The 12333-nt window shown below is 47.3% G+C and overlaps 1 protein-coding gene across 2 annotated transcripts; it reads right to left on the bottom strand.

Annotated features, from left to right (window-relative positions):
• Positions 1-982: 982 nt before the first annotated feature.
• Rnps1 (RNA binding protein with serine rich domain 1) lies at positions 983-10034 on the bottom strand. 2 transcript variants are annotated; one of them, XM_026385431.2, is made up of 7 exons: positions 9971-10034; positions 6230-6385; positions 4992-5183; positions 4426-4528; positions 4034-4187; positions 1846-1987; positions 983-1181 (listed from the first exon to the last, which is right to left on the bottom strand). In XM_026385431.2, coding segments are annotated over exons 1-7 (849 nt in total). In that variant the 5' UTR covers positions 9973-10034; the 3' UTR covers positions 983-1081. The 2 variants fall into 2 exon arrangements, with proteins under 2 accessions (XP_026241216.1, XP_077658543.1); XM_077802417.1 differs by lacking the exon at positions 9971-10034 and adding an exon at positions 6624-6694.
• Between the last annotated feature and the right edge of the window lie 2299 nt (positions 10035-12333).

Genomic DNA, 12333 nt, shown 5'->3' with positions numbered 1-12333 from the left:
GTTGGGCGTGCAGTTTTGCTCCTCATCCCGTGAGAATTTCCATTTCTCCCGGTGACAAGAACCGATCAAGGTAAAGGAGGCTTTCCCATAGCTACTAATGCAGTAGCAGAGTCCGGGCGATAGAAAAGCCCCTTTCCCGTCCCACACCCTCAGGAGCAACTAACACTCCAGGCTGTTCTGCAGGCTGGAAGTATTTGAAGGTGTCATTTGGGAACAAAACAAAGTGTCAGGCACTAGAGATCACCACTGAGACTTCTGGGTATTGAAGGACAGGCAGAGGCAGTGAAACCAGCATTCAATCTGCATTCTAATCCTAGGTTTATTCAATACGTTTTCATCACTCTACACAACAAAGTACAAACACAACCTTATCTAAAATGCTACAAAGTTACAAAACTCAAAAACAAATTTTATAGTACTGACTGTACAATGAGGAAAAAAAAAGCAATATACACGTTGCCAAGGTATCCTGCAAGACCACCACCAATGGCAGTCAGAACAGGGGGCTCTGTAATGACCTTGCAGAGCTGGCTCTCAACTTGCTCACCAATTTGAGAGTAAGGGATATGTGGGGCAGGGGGGTGGAGAGCAGATGGAAAGACAAAACCATTTACAGCAATTAACAGGTGGGGGGACAACCCTAGAGGTTGGAAGAGAATTCAAGTGTGTGTGGGGGAGGCCAGGCCTAACAGGAATGGCAGCTTGGACCCCTGCAGACATAGCACAGCATCAGCAAGGGCACTAACCAGGTTTGCCAGACTAGCTCAGGTCATCTGTGAAAAAGCTGGACCACACTGCCACCTGGAAACTTGCTGGTCCCTGCTGGCTCTGCCACTGAACAGACTTAGGAACAGGAATGGGTGAGCTCTCTAGCCAGAAAACTGCAGGGTCCCTCAATGGACATAGCCCTGAACCATGAGCACTTCTGCAGTCAGAATCTGACTGCAGAGGAAAGGCCTCAACTGCTGCTTTTGAAGCTTGCCAAGTGAGGGGGTCTTTCCTGCTGACCCTCCTTCAGCTAGAAAAGTGACACAACTGAGCTGGGTGGAATATAAGGTATAGATGAGCTTCGGTGGCCTTTTTATCGGGAGGAATTTGAACTGGAGCGGCTTCTGTGGCGGCGGCGGCCCGGAGAGCGGGACCGCCTGCGCATGGGGGACCTGCGTCTTGGAGAGCGTGACCTGCAGTAAGAGAAAAAAATAAGTCAGACCATCAAAAGCAAAAGCCCCAGGAAGAAGTGCTGAGCAAAGCTGGCTTTTTCCTGGTTTTATTTTTTGACATTAGAAACTGTGGCCCTGTCAGGGGAATTACATCTGTACTAGTCCTCTGATCCCGAACTTCCTATCTTCTAACCCCTCCTCTTTTTATTTATTTTTATTTTATTTTTTTAAAGAGAGAGAAGAGAATTTTTAACTTTTATTTTTTAGTTTTCGGCAGACACAACATCTTTGTTTGCATGTGGTGCTGAGGATCGAACCCGGGCCCCACGCATGCCAGGCGAGCACGATACTGCTTGAGCCACATCCCCAGCCCCCCCCCCTCCTCTTTTTATATCTGGGAAAAGGAGAGGGCCTGCACTTGGTCTTAGGATTTAAAGCCTCTTGGGAAGGCCTTGACTCAGGATGTAGTCTTGGTGTACTCCCAGGACCTCTTCTGTCACTGTCACATACTGCAACTACTCTTCTCCTTTCCCTGTTAGGCTCCCAAGGCTCATCATGTCAACCTGCTCTCTTCTCCCTCAATAGCAGCAGAGGGTGGGCAACACTGAATAAAGGGCCTCAAAGTCAATTAAGTTTGTAAATCACACTGGCCTAACAGGTACAGTGAACCTTCTAATCGACCTACCTCCTCCTCATCCGTGGGGGTGACCTACGCCACATGGGAGGTGGCGGCAGCATTCTCCTGGGAGGGCTGAATCGCCTGGGGGGTGGCCTAGGCCAGGGGGCCAACACAGCAGTAGCAGTAATCTCCTGGCCATCAATTTGTCCTATTGAAAAAAGATCAAGTCATATAATTCCTAACAAGCACCTATCTTAGGCAAGGCACCAAGAAAGATATGTGAAGAGCCAAGAGAAGCCCTTCTCCCAGGCCCATTAGGAGGCTCTTGAGCACCAAGATGAATTGATACTCAAGCAAAGGGAAGGAAAGGAAAGAATTTATTGAGAAGTAAACCTCCAGAACTTATGTGATGGATTATCTGAGAGGTGGAATTCTAGTGGGGAACAGCATGAAAGAAGTCTCAGGAGATAACTGCACAATGTGTGTACATGCAATGGCACAAGAAGCAAGGGGAGGCAGCACAGCATGGAAGCACCAGAAGTGCAAAGGTAACTGAGGTACAGATCTAGTAACCTCTGGCAATTGTCCCCACAGCTGGGGGTACCTGAGTCCACAAAGGCCTTAAATATATATATATATACATATATATTATATTTTAGTTGTAGATGGACACAATACCTTTATTTTATGTGGTGCTGAGGACTGAACCCAGTGCCTTCCACATTTGAGGCAAGCACTCTACCACTGAGCCAGAACCCCAGCCTACAAAAAGGCCTTTTAAAAAACAGTGCTGTGCCACTGAGCTTCAGCCCCAGCCCCCAAAGGCCTTTTGTCTTCTCAGCTCCTACCTTGCAAGGTACCCAGGGGCTAACTCAGGACAGACTGACTTGTATTCATATTCAAGAGGCTTAAGTAAAGGATTTCACAGCACTTTATAGTCAAAATACAGGGGTTGAAGGCTGGGGATGTAGCTCAGTCTAGCCCCTGGGTTCAATCCCCAGTGTGCCCCCCCCCCAACTTTTTATGGGGGAATATTTAATTTCTGAGAATCAATTTCTATTTTCTAAACAGACAAATCTATTTCTGGCCAGCTGCCAGTAAAGGCCAACCCCTTCAAATCTCCTGGAGACATTGTGGACTTGCTCCATTTGATGATGTATAGCACAATTGGGGAACACACATAAAATCCTACCACAATCTTAAATTAGAATTTTTACAGTCATGCCTACCCTGGATGTCCCAAGTCTCTGGAATTTCTAGCTAATTAGCAAGTGCTCAGACTCTATCCTGAGTTCCTAAAACATTTAAGAGGGACTTAAGTAAATTGAAAGAGAAGTTGGCTAAATATCAAGAGAATCTTCCTAATAGTCAACCTCTATCAGTGCTCAAAGGCAATTACCATAAATAAACAGCCCTATTAAACTATCATGAAGTTTATCCCAGGATCCCAGGGGACTTGAGGTTCTAGGGTATTCAGACTTTTCCACATCCTGGCCTGCAGGCCCAGACAATACTGTGGGCTGCCTGTTCTCAGCCCTAGCTTCCCTATCACAGTAGTAGGAAGCTAGACAGACATGCCATCTTTCTTAAAATACTAACTTAAAGACAAAATAGAAATTGGTTACCCAGAACTATTTGTAAGTGTTCATACAATTTAAAAACCACTCTGCTCAACACAACTACTTAACCTCAGAAATGCCAAAATGTTGGCAAAATAGAAAATGATTCTTAGAAATTAAAATATTCCCACATAAAAAGCCAAAAGTAGTGGGGTACACTAGGGACTGAATCCAGGGGCTTTACTGAGCTACATCCCCAGCCCTTAACCCCTATATTTGGAGACAGAGTCTTGCTAAGTTGCTTAGGGCTTTGCTAAATTGCTGGGGTTGGCTTTGAACCTGTGATCCTCCTGCCTCAGTTTCCCAAATTGCTGGGATTACAGGTGTGTGCCACTACCCTGGGCTCAAAAAATTAAATGTTTTCTTCATAAGAAAAGCTTCATTTGATCAAGTTTAACAGACTAAAAAATCTCTTAAAAAATGGCAACATATTCATAGTTGCTGAACACCCCCCAAAAGTTCATGAAATAGTTTTTTTGGGGTAAACATGCCCCCATTGAATCAAAGATGGGATCCTGAAGGAACTACTGTCAGATTTAAGTGCAGCTGGGTGGAAATCAGCCTGAAAGGTTCCTATTGGTAACAGGTCTCTGAGGACAGAAGCAGGAAGGTCAAAGCTGGTGGCAGTCATCTACCTCCATCCATGTGCTTCAGCGCCTTCTCAGCTTCATCTGGATTCTCAAACTCCACATATGCATAGCCTTTGGATAGATGAGGATGCATCCTTTCCACAGGCATGTCAATCATTTTAATTTTTCCATAGGTAGAAAATATCTCCATGATGTGATCCTAGAGGGAAAGAAGGGTCATGCTCATGTTCTCACCGACCAATTAAGAGCTGGAATTCAACACATACTTCAGCAGTGTAAAAACATTCTGCTCTCTGATAAAAGCCAGTCATTCTGGGATATCTCCTGGACATGTTTATTCAATGGAACTAACCACACCAGTATTCTGAAAGCCACCTGCTGCCATTGACCTGTCTATACCCCACTGCGCCTACCTCCCAACAGATCCATGATCTCACCTTGGTCACATTCCTGGTGAGTCTTCCAATATGCACTTTGGTAGGTTTAGGGGAAGGGCTCCGCCTTTTCCTTTCCTTTTCATCTCTTTTAGGTGGCTTAGATCTGAAAGATAACAGAAACAATTTCTGTCAAGCCAAAGTGTACTGGATTTGGGCTGTAGGTGTAACACAGTGGTCCAGTGTAAGCCTAGTTTGTGCAAGGCCCTGGATTTAGTACTCCACATTGCCTCCCACAATCAACAACAAAGAACTGGACTCCCTTTGGTGGGATATTTACCTGCTTACGTAACAGTTTTTACAGGGAAGCCTCCTACCAATTCATATAAGTTTTCCTTGTCTCAAATCCAATTAAGCTAGACTCTTTTTTTTTTTCCTTTTTAAATATTTATTGTTTAGTAGTAGTTAGACATAACACCTTTATTTCACTTATTTTTATGTGGTGCTGAGGATCAAACCCAGGGTCTCACACGTGCGAGGCGAGTGCTCTACCACTGAACCACAACCCCTAAGCTAGACTCATTTCTAATGACCATAGTAAAGGTACAGCCCTGGTTTGGGACACTCACTTGGAGCGGGAGCGCCGCCTGTTGTCGTGTCTGCGCCGAGAAGGGCTGGGAGATCCAGAGGAACTGCTGGAACTGGAGCTGCGGGATGTACTGGAGCTTCCCGAGCGGCTGGATGCAGAGGAAGAGCTGGAGCCACTACTTGAGCCTGTGCTGGTACTGGATCCTGAGCTGGAGGTGGAACTGGACCGAGACCTGAAGGCAAAGTGGAACAGTCAAGGTGACAATGAGTGGTAATCACATTACTCCACAGCAAATTCCCTAGAAATGGAAATTGCTGTCCGTGTCTTTTTGTCTCAACTATTTTTCCCAGTAGGGAAAATGTACCTTGCCCAGACAGGTCACGGTACTACGCAGTGACAGGAAATGCAGGGATGGGATACTTCACCTACACAGAAGCCTTCCTTACTAGGAGGTAAAGGAGAAATGTATCAAGCCAGAACCATCACCTTGGCTTGGGAAGGGGGCCTATGGATACACTCAGGCTGGTTTTCTTTTCTTTTTTAGTATGGGGGATTGAACCCAGGGGCCCTTAAACACTGAGCCACATCTCCAGACCTTTTAAAAATATTTATTTAGAGAAAGCATCTTGCTAAGATGCTGAAGCTGGCTTTAACTTGTGATCCTCCTGCCTCAGCCTTCTGAGTCACGAGGATCAGGCATGTGCCACAACACCTGGCTGGTTTTCTTTTTTGCTATGGAGGATTGAACCTAGCAGCGCTTTATAACTGAGTTTCATTCTCAGCCCTTTTAAGGTTGGCCTCAAACTCATGATCCTCCTATTTCAGCCTCCTGATTGCTGGAATTATAAGCGTGTGCCACCATGTCTTGCTTCAGGCTGGTTCTCAAATTACTGAAAACTAACCATGTGAGGTACAACATTCTTTTAATCCCAGAGACACAAGAGGCTGAGACAGGAGGATCACAAATTTGAGGCCAGCTTTAGCAACTCAACTACTGAAAAATAAGCTCTAGGCTAGAGCTGCTCAAACACAATTCTGAATAAGATACACTTATTCAGAAAAACATACCCTAAATGTCTCATTCCTCAGATCTTGCAGGAAACGGGGGGGGGGGGGGGGGGGGGCACACAAATACATCTTCTGTATATAACCAGAGCAGACTCCAAACCAGCATGCTATGATTTAGGGTCTCTATAATAACTGGAGAGTATGGCTGCTTTCTAACTGTGGGTTCAGTGGGGAAGGAGGATTTGGCTATTGCAGCAGCCTCTGCTTCACCTGGTACTACTGCTTCCACTGGAAGCACTGCGCCTCTTCCGAGTCTTATCCCTGCCACGGTCCTTCTCGCTTGACTCCTTGGTGGTCCCTTTGTCTTTAGAGCGATCCTTGGACTTCTCATCAGAGCGGTCCTTGCGTTTGGTAGGAGAAGGAGCCCTAGGTGGTGAGGAAAAGTGTGAGATTGCATGTTCCTCTGATCAAACCCTGAAACAATTGCACAACCCAAAAGAGGGGTCCAAAAGGGCAAGAAATCCCATGTGATCACACAGCAAATGATCTGTGGATTAGGACACTCACTGTGGAATGCATAACATTTTCAATCTTCCCCTTTCTGAGGGTCCCTGGCAACGAGCACCCCCAAAGTAGCACTAGAAAAATCTTACAGAAGGATTACCTAGTGCTGGACTTTTTATTATTTTCTTTGACTCCTAGCAAGCTCTTCTTTTTCACTCCTGATAAATCCATTCTCCCCTTGAGGTGTTCAAAGCAGGAATGGCGGCCTCACTTATCTGAACTCTCACTTCTAACTTGAGTCTGAGAAACGATCCCTAATCGATTGCAATTTACGCCAAAGAGCAGCCTAATAACAAGATAAAAGGATTTAAATAAAGAGTGAACGAATTGGCAAGGCAACAAATCCACTTTGCAATAAAAAGTTGAGCATACGAGAAAGCAGCAAGGGAACACAGTAAGCAGCAAGTGCCACAAATGGGAGCACTCAGGACAGTCCCCCTTTCTTCTTGGGGGATTCTCCATCCCTACAGGAGGCTCAGGTGGACAGTTACCTCAGCTTCTTTTTCTTAAGGAGATGGGGGTGGTGGCTGCACTCACCACTGTTATTTTAGAGGTCACAGAACACCAGTTTGATGACAAGCGCTCTAGTCCTTTCAAAACACTATAGCATCACATTAAGTGTGCAGAGCAGAGAAAAACCTAACTTGAATGTGGTTCTCTTGATAGGATCAGACCTCTTAATTTATTTCCTTTTGGGAGACATTGGATAATAATATGATTGGAGGCAAAAATTATTTCAAATGTGACCAGAGCACAAGCAATGAACATTAACATCCAAATGGACAAAATATCCTACAGAAGCATTAAAAAGCAGTTATTGCAAACATGGAACTTTTGTTAATGATCTACACTATTATGTGTGTTGACTGAGGTTATTAAATAAGTCACAAGAAAGAAAAAGTGAGTGATGAGTAGCTAAACAATAAAGCAAATGTGGTCTAAATGTGACTTGCAGAATCTAGGACATGGTCATGTGGACACAATTGAAATCTTTTCAATCTTTTGGATATATATATAAAAACATTGGGGGAAAGAAGTAGACACTGGATTAGGTGAGAAACTGTATGCCACATAAGGGTTTAGCAAAGTACCTGGACTGTAGCAAGTGCTTGATAATGGTAACAGATTGATAAATCAAAACACTGCTTAGGATGGGGTAATAGCTCAGTTGGTAGAGTGCTCGTCTTGCATGCACAAGGCCGTGGGTTCAATCCTTAGCAACACACACACACACACACACAGAACCACACTGCTAATTCTTCATATGCCCTACTTTCCAAGGACTGATGCATTTTCAATTTTCCACGAGTGAGTTGTAAGCAAAGAACTCATTTCTCCTGCTTCGCTTCCCCCAAATCCCATAACTAGGGTGGACACAGCACACTTTTCTGGTACTATTTTCACTTGTGCATGGGTGTTGGCTGTAAACTCCTTTCAAATTGCTCTGTCTTAAAACAATATACTATATATAACCAGCAGGCAGCACCTGATTAGATTAGTGATCTTGGGCAATCAGTGGGTATAAACCAGTGGCTAAGAGCCTGTAATCAGCATGCCTAGGTTGTGCTGTGTAAATCTTGGGCAGTTTTTTTTTTTTTTTTTTGTACCAGGGATTGAACTCAGGGGCACTCAACCACTAAGCCACATCCCCAGCCCTGTTTTGTAATTTAGAGACAGGGTCTCACTGAGTTGTTTGGCCCCTTGCTTTCGCTGAGGCTGGCTTTGAACTTGCGATCCTCCTGCCTCAGCCTCCCGAGACACGTGGGATTACAGGTGTGTGCCAACGCGCCAGGCTTCTTTTTTGAGGTTTTTCATCAGCAATATGTCGATAATTACAGTTCCCACCTTAAAAAATTATCAAGGGCATTAACCAAATTAATCCATGAATCTTGACATGGCACTCAGGTTAGGAGGAAGAAGTGTTAGCAAATTAGAAGAGCCATTTCTCCACATCTGGAGGTTCTTTCCCATATCCACTCTTAAAAAAAAAAATTGGGGGGTCAAAGGACCTTTATTATTTATACACAGTGCTGAGAATGGAACCCAGTACCTCACACATGCTATGCAAGTGCTCTACCTCTAAGCCACAACCCCAGGCTCCCATATCCATTCTTGTCTCCAAAGTTACCCACATTTGGGAATAATCAACTGGGGTCTCTGAAGAGCCCCCTTTAGGATTACTTAGACCAGCACTGTCCAATAGAAAAAGTGTGAGCCATGAGTACAACCAGAAATTTCCCAAATAGGAGAAATTAATTAAAAGTATATTTTAACATAGCATGTCCAAAATATTACTTATGATCAATATAAAAATTTACTAATAAAAATTTTCCTTTTTTCATAGTAAGTCTTCGAGATCTCTTGGGTACTTTAACATTTCGGTTTGAGTTAGCTATATTTCAAGTCCTCCACAGCCAATGGCTACCCCTTACTAGATAGCACAGATATAGAGTAGAGATCACAAACTTTGATTCCAGAGTCCCCCTCCCCCAAACATCTGGCTGAATGTACTCAGTGAAACAAGCACCACCGGTATTTGTAAGCACTCTAAAAATTTAGAACCACAAGTAAGCGAAGGCTTTGCTGGGTGTGGCCGAGTGCTAGAAAGCAAAGGTTGAGGTTCTCTGTTCATACAAGTTCAGGTAACAGCTCAGGACCTTGGTTACCTCCCCCATCCTCCGGAAAGGTGCGCGTCCAACAGCCAGAGAGAGGAGAGAACAATTAGTTAAATCTCGAGCAGATGGTGTTTCAGCACAAATCTTCAGAGCACCCTCCCCTTGTAAAAGCACATTTCAGACACATGCGAAATAACAAAGGCAGAAAAAGCCTACTCCACGTACTTCCGCCATCGACCTGACCTTCCCGCATCCTCCTTTGGGAGCTCGGTGCACAGTGGGCCGTACCCTCAAAGCCTAGCGCCGAGAAGTGTACACAGAGACTCAGTAAACGTTCTCGGAGTGAATATTTGAATTAACGACTCCCAAAGGAGCCGGTGGCCTTCAGCATGTCCCACAAAGCAATTCCGCCCCGTCGGCTTGGGCCCGACACGCCGACCTCGTTCCCCGACCTCGTTGGTTTCCTCGCCACTCCCCAGGCAGGGCCCAGCGTGGCGGGCCTGGGTCACGGTTTGGCGGGAGGGCCCCGATCACAGAGGCCGCGCTCCCAGTCGCCCTGAATTCGGCGGGCCTGGCTGGGCCGCCGCCGACCGGACAAAACGGGGTTGCCCTTGCATCCGCTGTGGCCCCAACCACTTCCGGGCCACAACCTAGACACCTCCCACTCCGCCCGCCCAGGGCAACACTCTTTTTCCCCCGCATTCTGTGCGGCGCCGCCAGGCCGCTGCCACACTGCAGGGCTGTGGAATAGGCCGGCTCCACGATGCACCCCTCTAGGCCTTGCAGGCGACCCCAGAAGCTCGGATGCAGTCGGATTCCACCCCAAACTTACATCTTCCCGCCGCCACCACCTCCTTCTGCTCTCCTCAGCCGCTGAGGCTGGCGCCGCTATTTCGTCATATTAAGGAGCGGGAAGGTACCGCCTTTCCGGCGCGCAGCGATGACGTAAACGTACCAGCCAAGGGGCACGAACGGCAAAGTATTAAAGGGCCATGGCTGTTTGTAGGTAGTGGCTCTGGAGGCGCTCATGGTTTTTTCGGCTTAGAGAACCTTTAGGGCTGCTCCCGGCTGATTGCGTGCACTCTGGAGCGGACAGACCAGAGCCTCGCTGGCGCTTGGAGGGCCGCGGGGACGACTCGCGGGCCGGCGCGGCGGGAGTTAGCTTGGTGGCCCACCCTTCTCCTGCGCCGGCTCAGTGGCCCCGCGGCTCCGAGCCTGAGGTTGTCCCGCAGCGGGCGAGGCGGGCGAGGCGGGGCGCGCCGCGCTGCGGCCTTAGGAGGCAAGCGGTGGGGTCCTGCGGAGCCGAGGCAGTTCAGAGCGGCAGCCCGTGCGGGGTGTGGGTTCGTGCGGTCAAAAATCGCTAGTGGTGTACGGGTGACCGTATAGACGCGGCCTCTGCGCGAGAAGAACTCTATGGGTGGGTGCGGCAGGCTACGCCAGGAGCTTGAAGGGCAAAAGGGAAGACGTCACCCAGGAGGTGACTTTGCTGCTGGAACCTGTTTGGGAGGGCGCGCCAGGTAGAGGGAACTGCAGTGCACAGCGCTCAGGCTCTTGGGAGAAGGGAAAGGAAGCCAGTTTGGCGGCTGACAGGCCCCGGCCTAGGGGCATGGAGGTTATGCAATGTGCGGTGCAGAGACTTGATACCATCGCCTCTGGAGGGCCTTTGACCGGCCCTCTGGGGCAAGACCCAGGATGCAGAGGCACCAGCCCAGGCAGTGGATTGTCATAACACCCGGTGCTGAGATGGCAATGCCGTTGTGTTTTGTTCCCGCAGTGGCTTCGCCTTCTCCCTTCGAGCCTGACAAACCGTCGTTATTCTGGGATTATTTGCTCAAGAAACGGAGGTGTGCTCTTGCCCTGGGGTTGTCTGAACAAGTCTGTAGCAGCAAGGGAAAAGGCACATCCAAGTCCGTCTCCTGGAGGAAGGAACCAGGGTGACAGAGATGGACAGGTGGAGAGAACTGCGTGCAGTGTGGTGACCTGAAGGAATGCAAGGACGGGGTTGGTCTGCAGTGGTTTTTTCTGCTTGTGCCTGCTGACTCCCAGAGTGCATCCCTCTGACCCTGCATAAAGGTGTCAAGTTGGGGTCCTTGCCCTTCAGCCTGGGCTGAGGGGTTCCCAAGGAGTTGGGAACAAAACAGCTGTGGAGAGGAGAGAGGAGTCCTTTTTATTGAGGCACCAGTTGGTTCCTAGGGATAGGTTGGCAGGCCTAGTCAGTCTGGTCTGGGTATCCCTTCTTGGATTTAGACTTGACATGACAGGCTGGGGTTGTGGCTCAGAGGTAGAACGCTCGCCTAGCAAGTGCGAGGCCCTGGGTTCCATTCTCAGCACCACATAAAAATTAATAAATAAAGATATTGTGTCCAACTAAAAAATAAATATTAAAAAAAGAGAGAGATAAGTTAACTTACCTGCATTAATGTCACATTTGCTGTGGCCCCATATGAGGCATAATGGATCAGAAGGCCAGCCACATGGAGATTTGAACCTGCCCCTTAAGTAAAAAAGGGGCCTTGGAGGGTCAGTAATCAGGATGAAGCAGCCTTTGGATGTCAATGGGCAATATGTGGAATTCTCTGAGGAGATAGGGAAACTCACCATCAGTTTGGGGTCCCCAAACCTAGAGCCTGTGCCCAGTGTAGCACTGACACCCTAAGGGAGAAGGGAGCAGCCTGGGTACCACACTGTGGTGAGAGGGGGGTTGGGACAGAAATGGCTGGGCCAACACCTCTCCTGCTTTGCTTTTTTGTTTATTTAATTTTATTTTTTAATTGTAGATGGACACAATACCTTTATTTATTATTTATCTATTTATTTATTTTTATGTGGTGCTGAGGATCGAACCCAGGGCCTCATGATTGTGAGGCAAGTGTTCTACCACTGAGCTACAACCCCAGCCCCCCTGCTTTGCTTTTGATCCAAAGCAATTTAATTTGCCATTTTAAGAAGCTTTAGTGCATTTTATACTAAATCAAAATGTGATTTGTTCAGGCACTCTGTTCAAATTTGTTTCTAAATGTTACTGATTTTGGTGATCAAGTATGCTATCAGTTGTTGAGCTTTGAAGATGGATGTTTTTGTCATTTTGAGTATCATCAAAAATATGTTGGCAGGGGCGGGGGTGGGGTGGGGGGGCGGGGTGGGGGTTGCACTTGCCTCTCACACATGAGGCACTGGGTTCCATCTTCAGCACCA

The sequence above is a fragment of the Urocitellus parryii genome, chromosome 9 (genome assembly GCF_045843805.1).
Source record: "Urocitellus parryii isolate mUroPar1 chromosome 9, mUroPar1.hap1, whole genome shotgun sequence".
Classification (NCBI taxonomy): Eukaryota; Metazoa; Chordata; class Mammalia; order Rodentia; family Sciuridae; genus Urocitellus; species Urocitellus parryii.
Note: the sequence above shows the minus strand (reverse complement) of the source record. Positions and strands in the feature narration are given on the sequence as shown.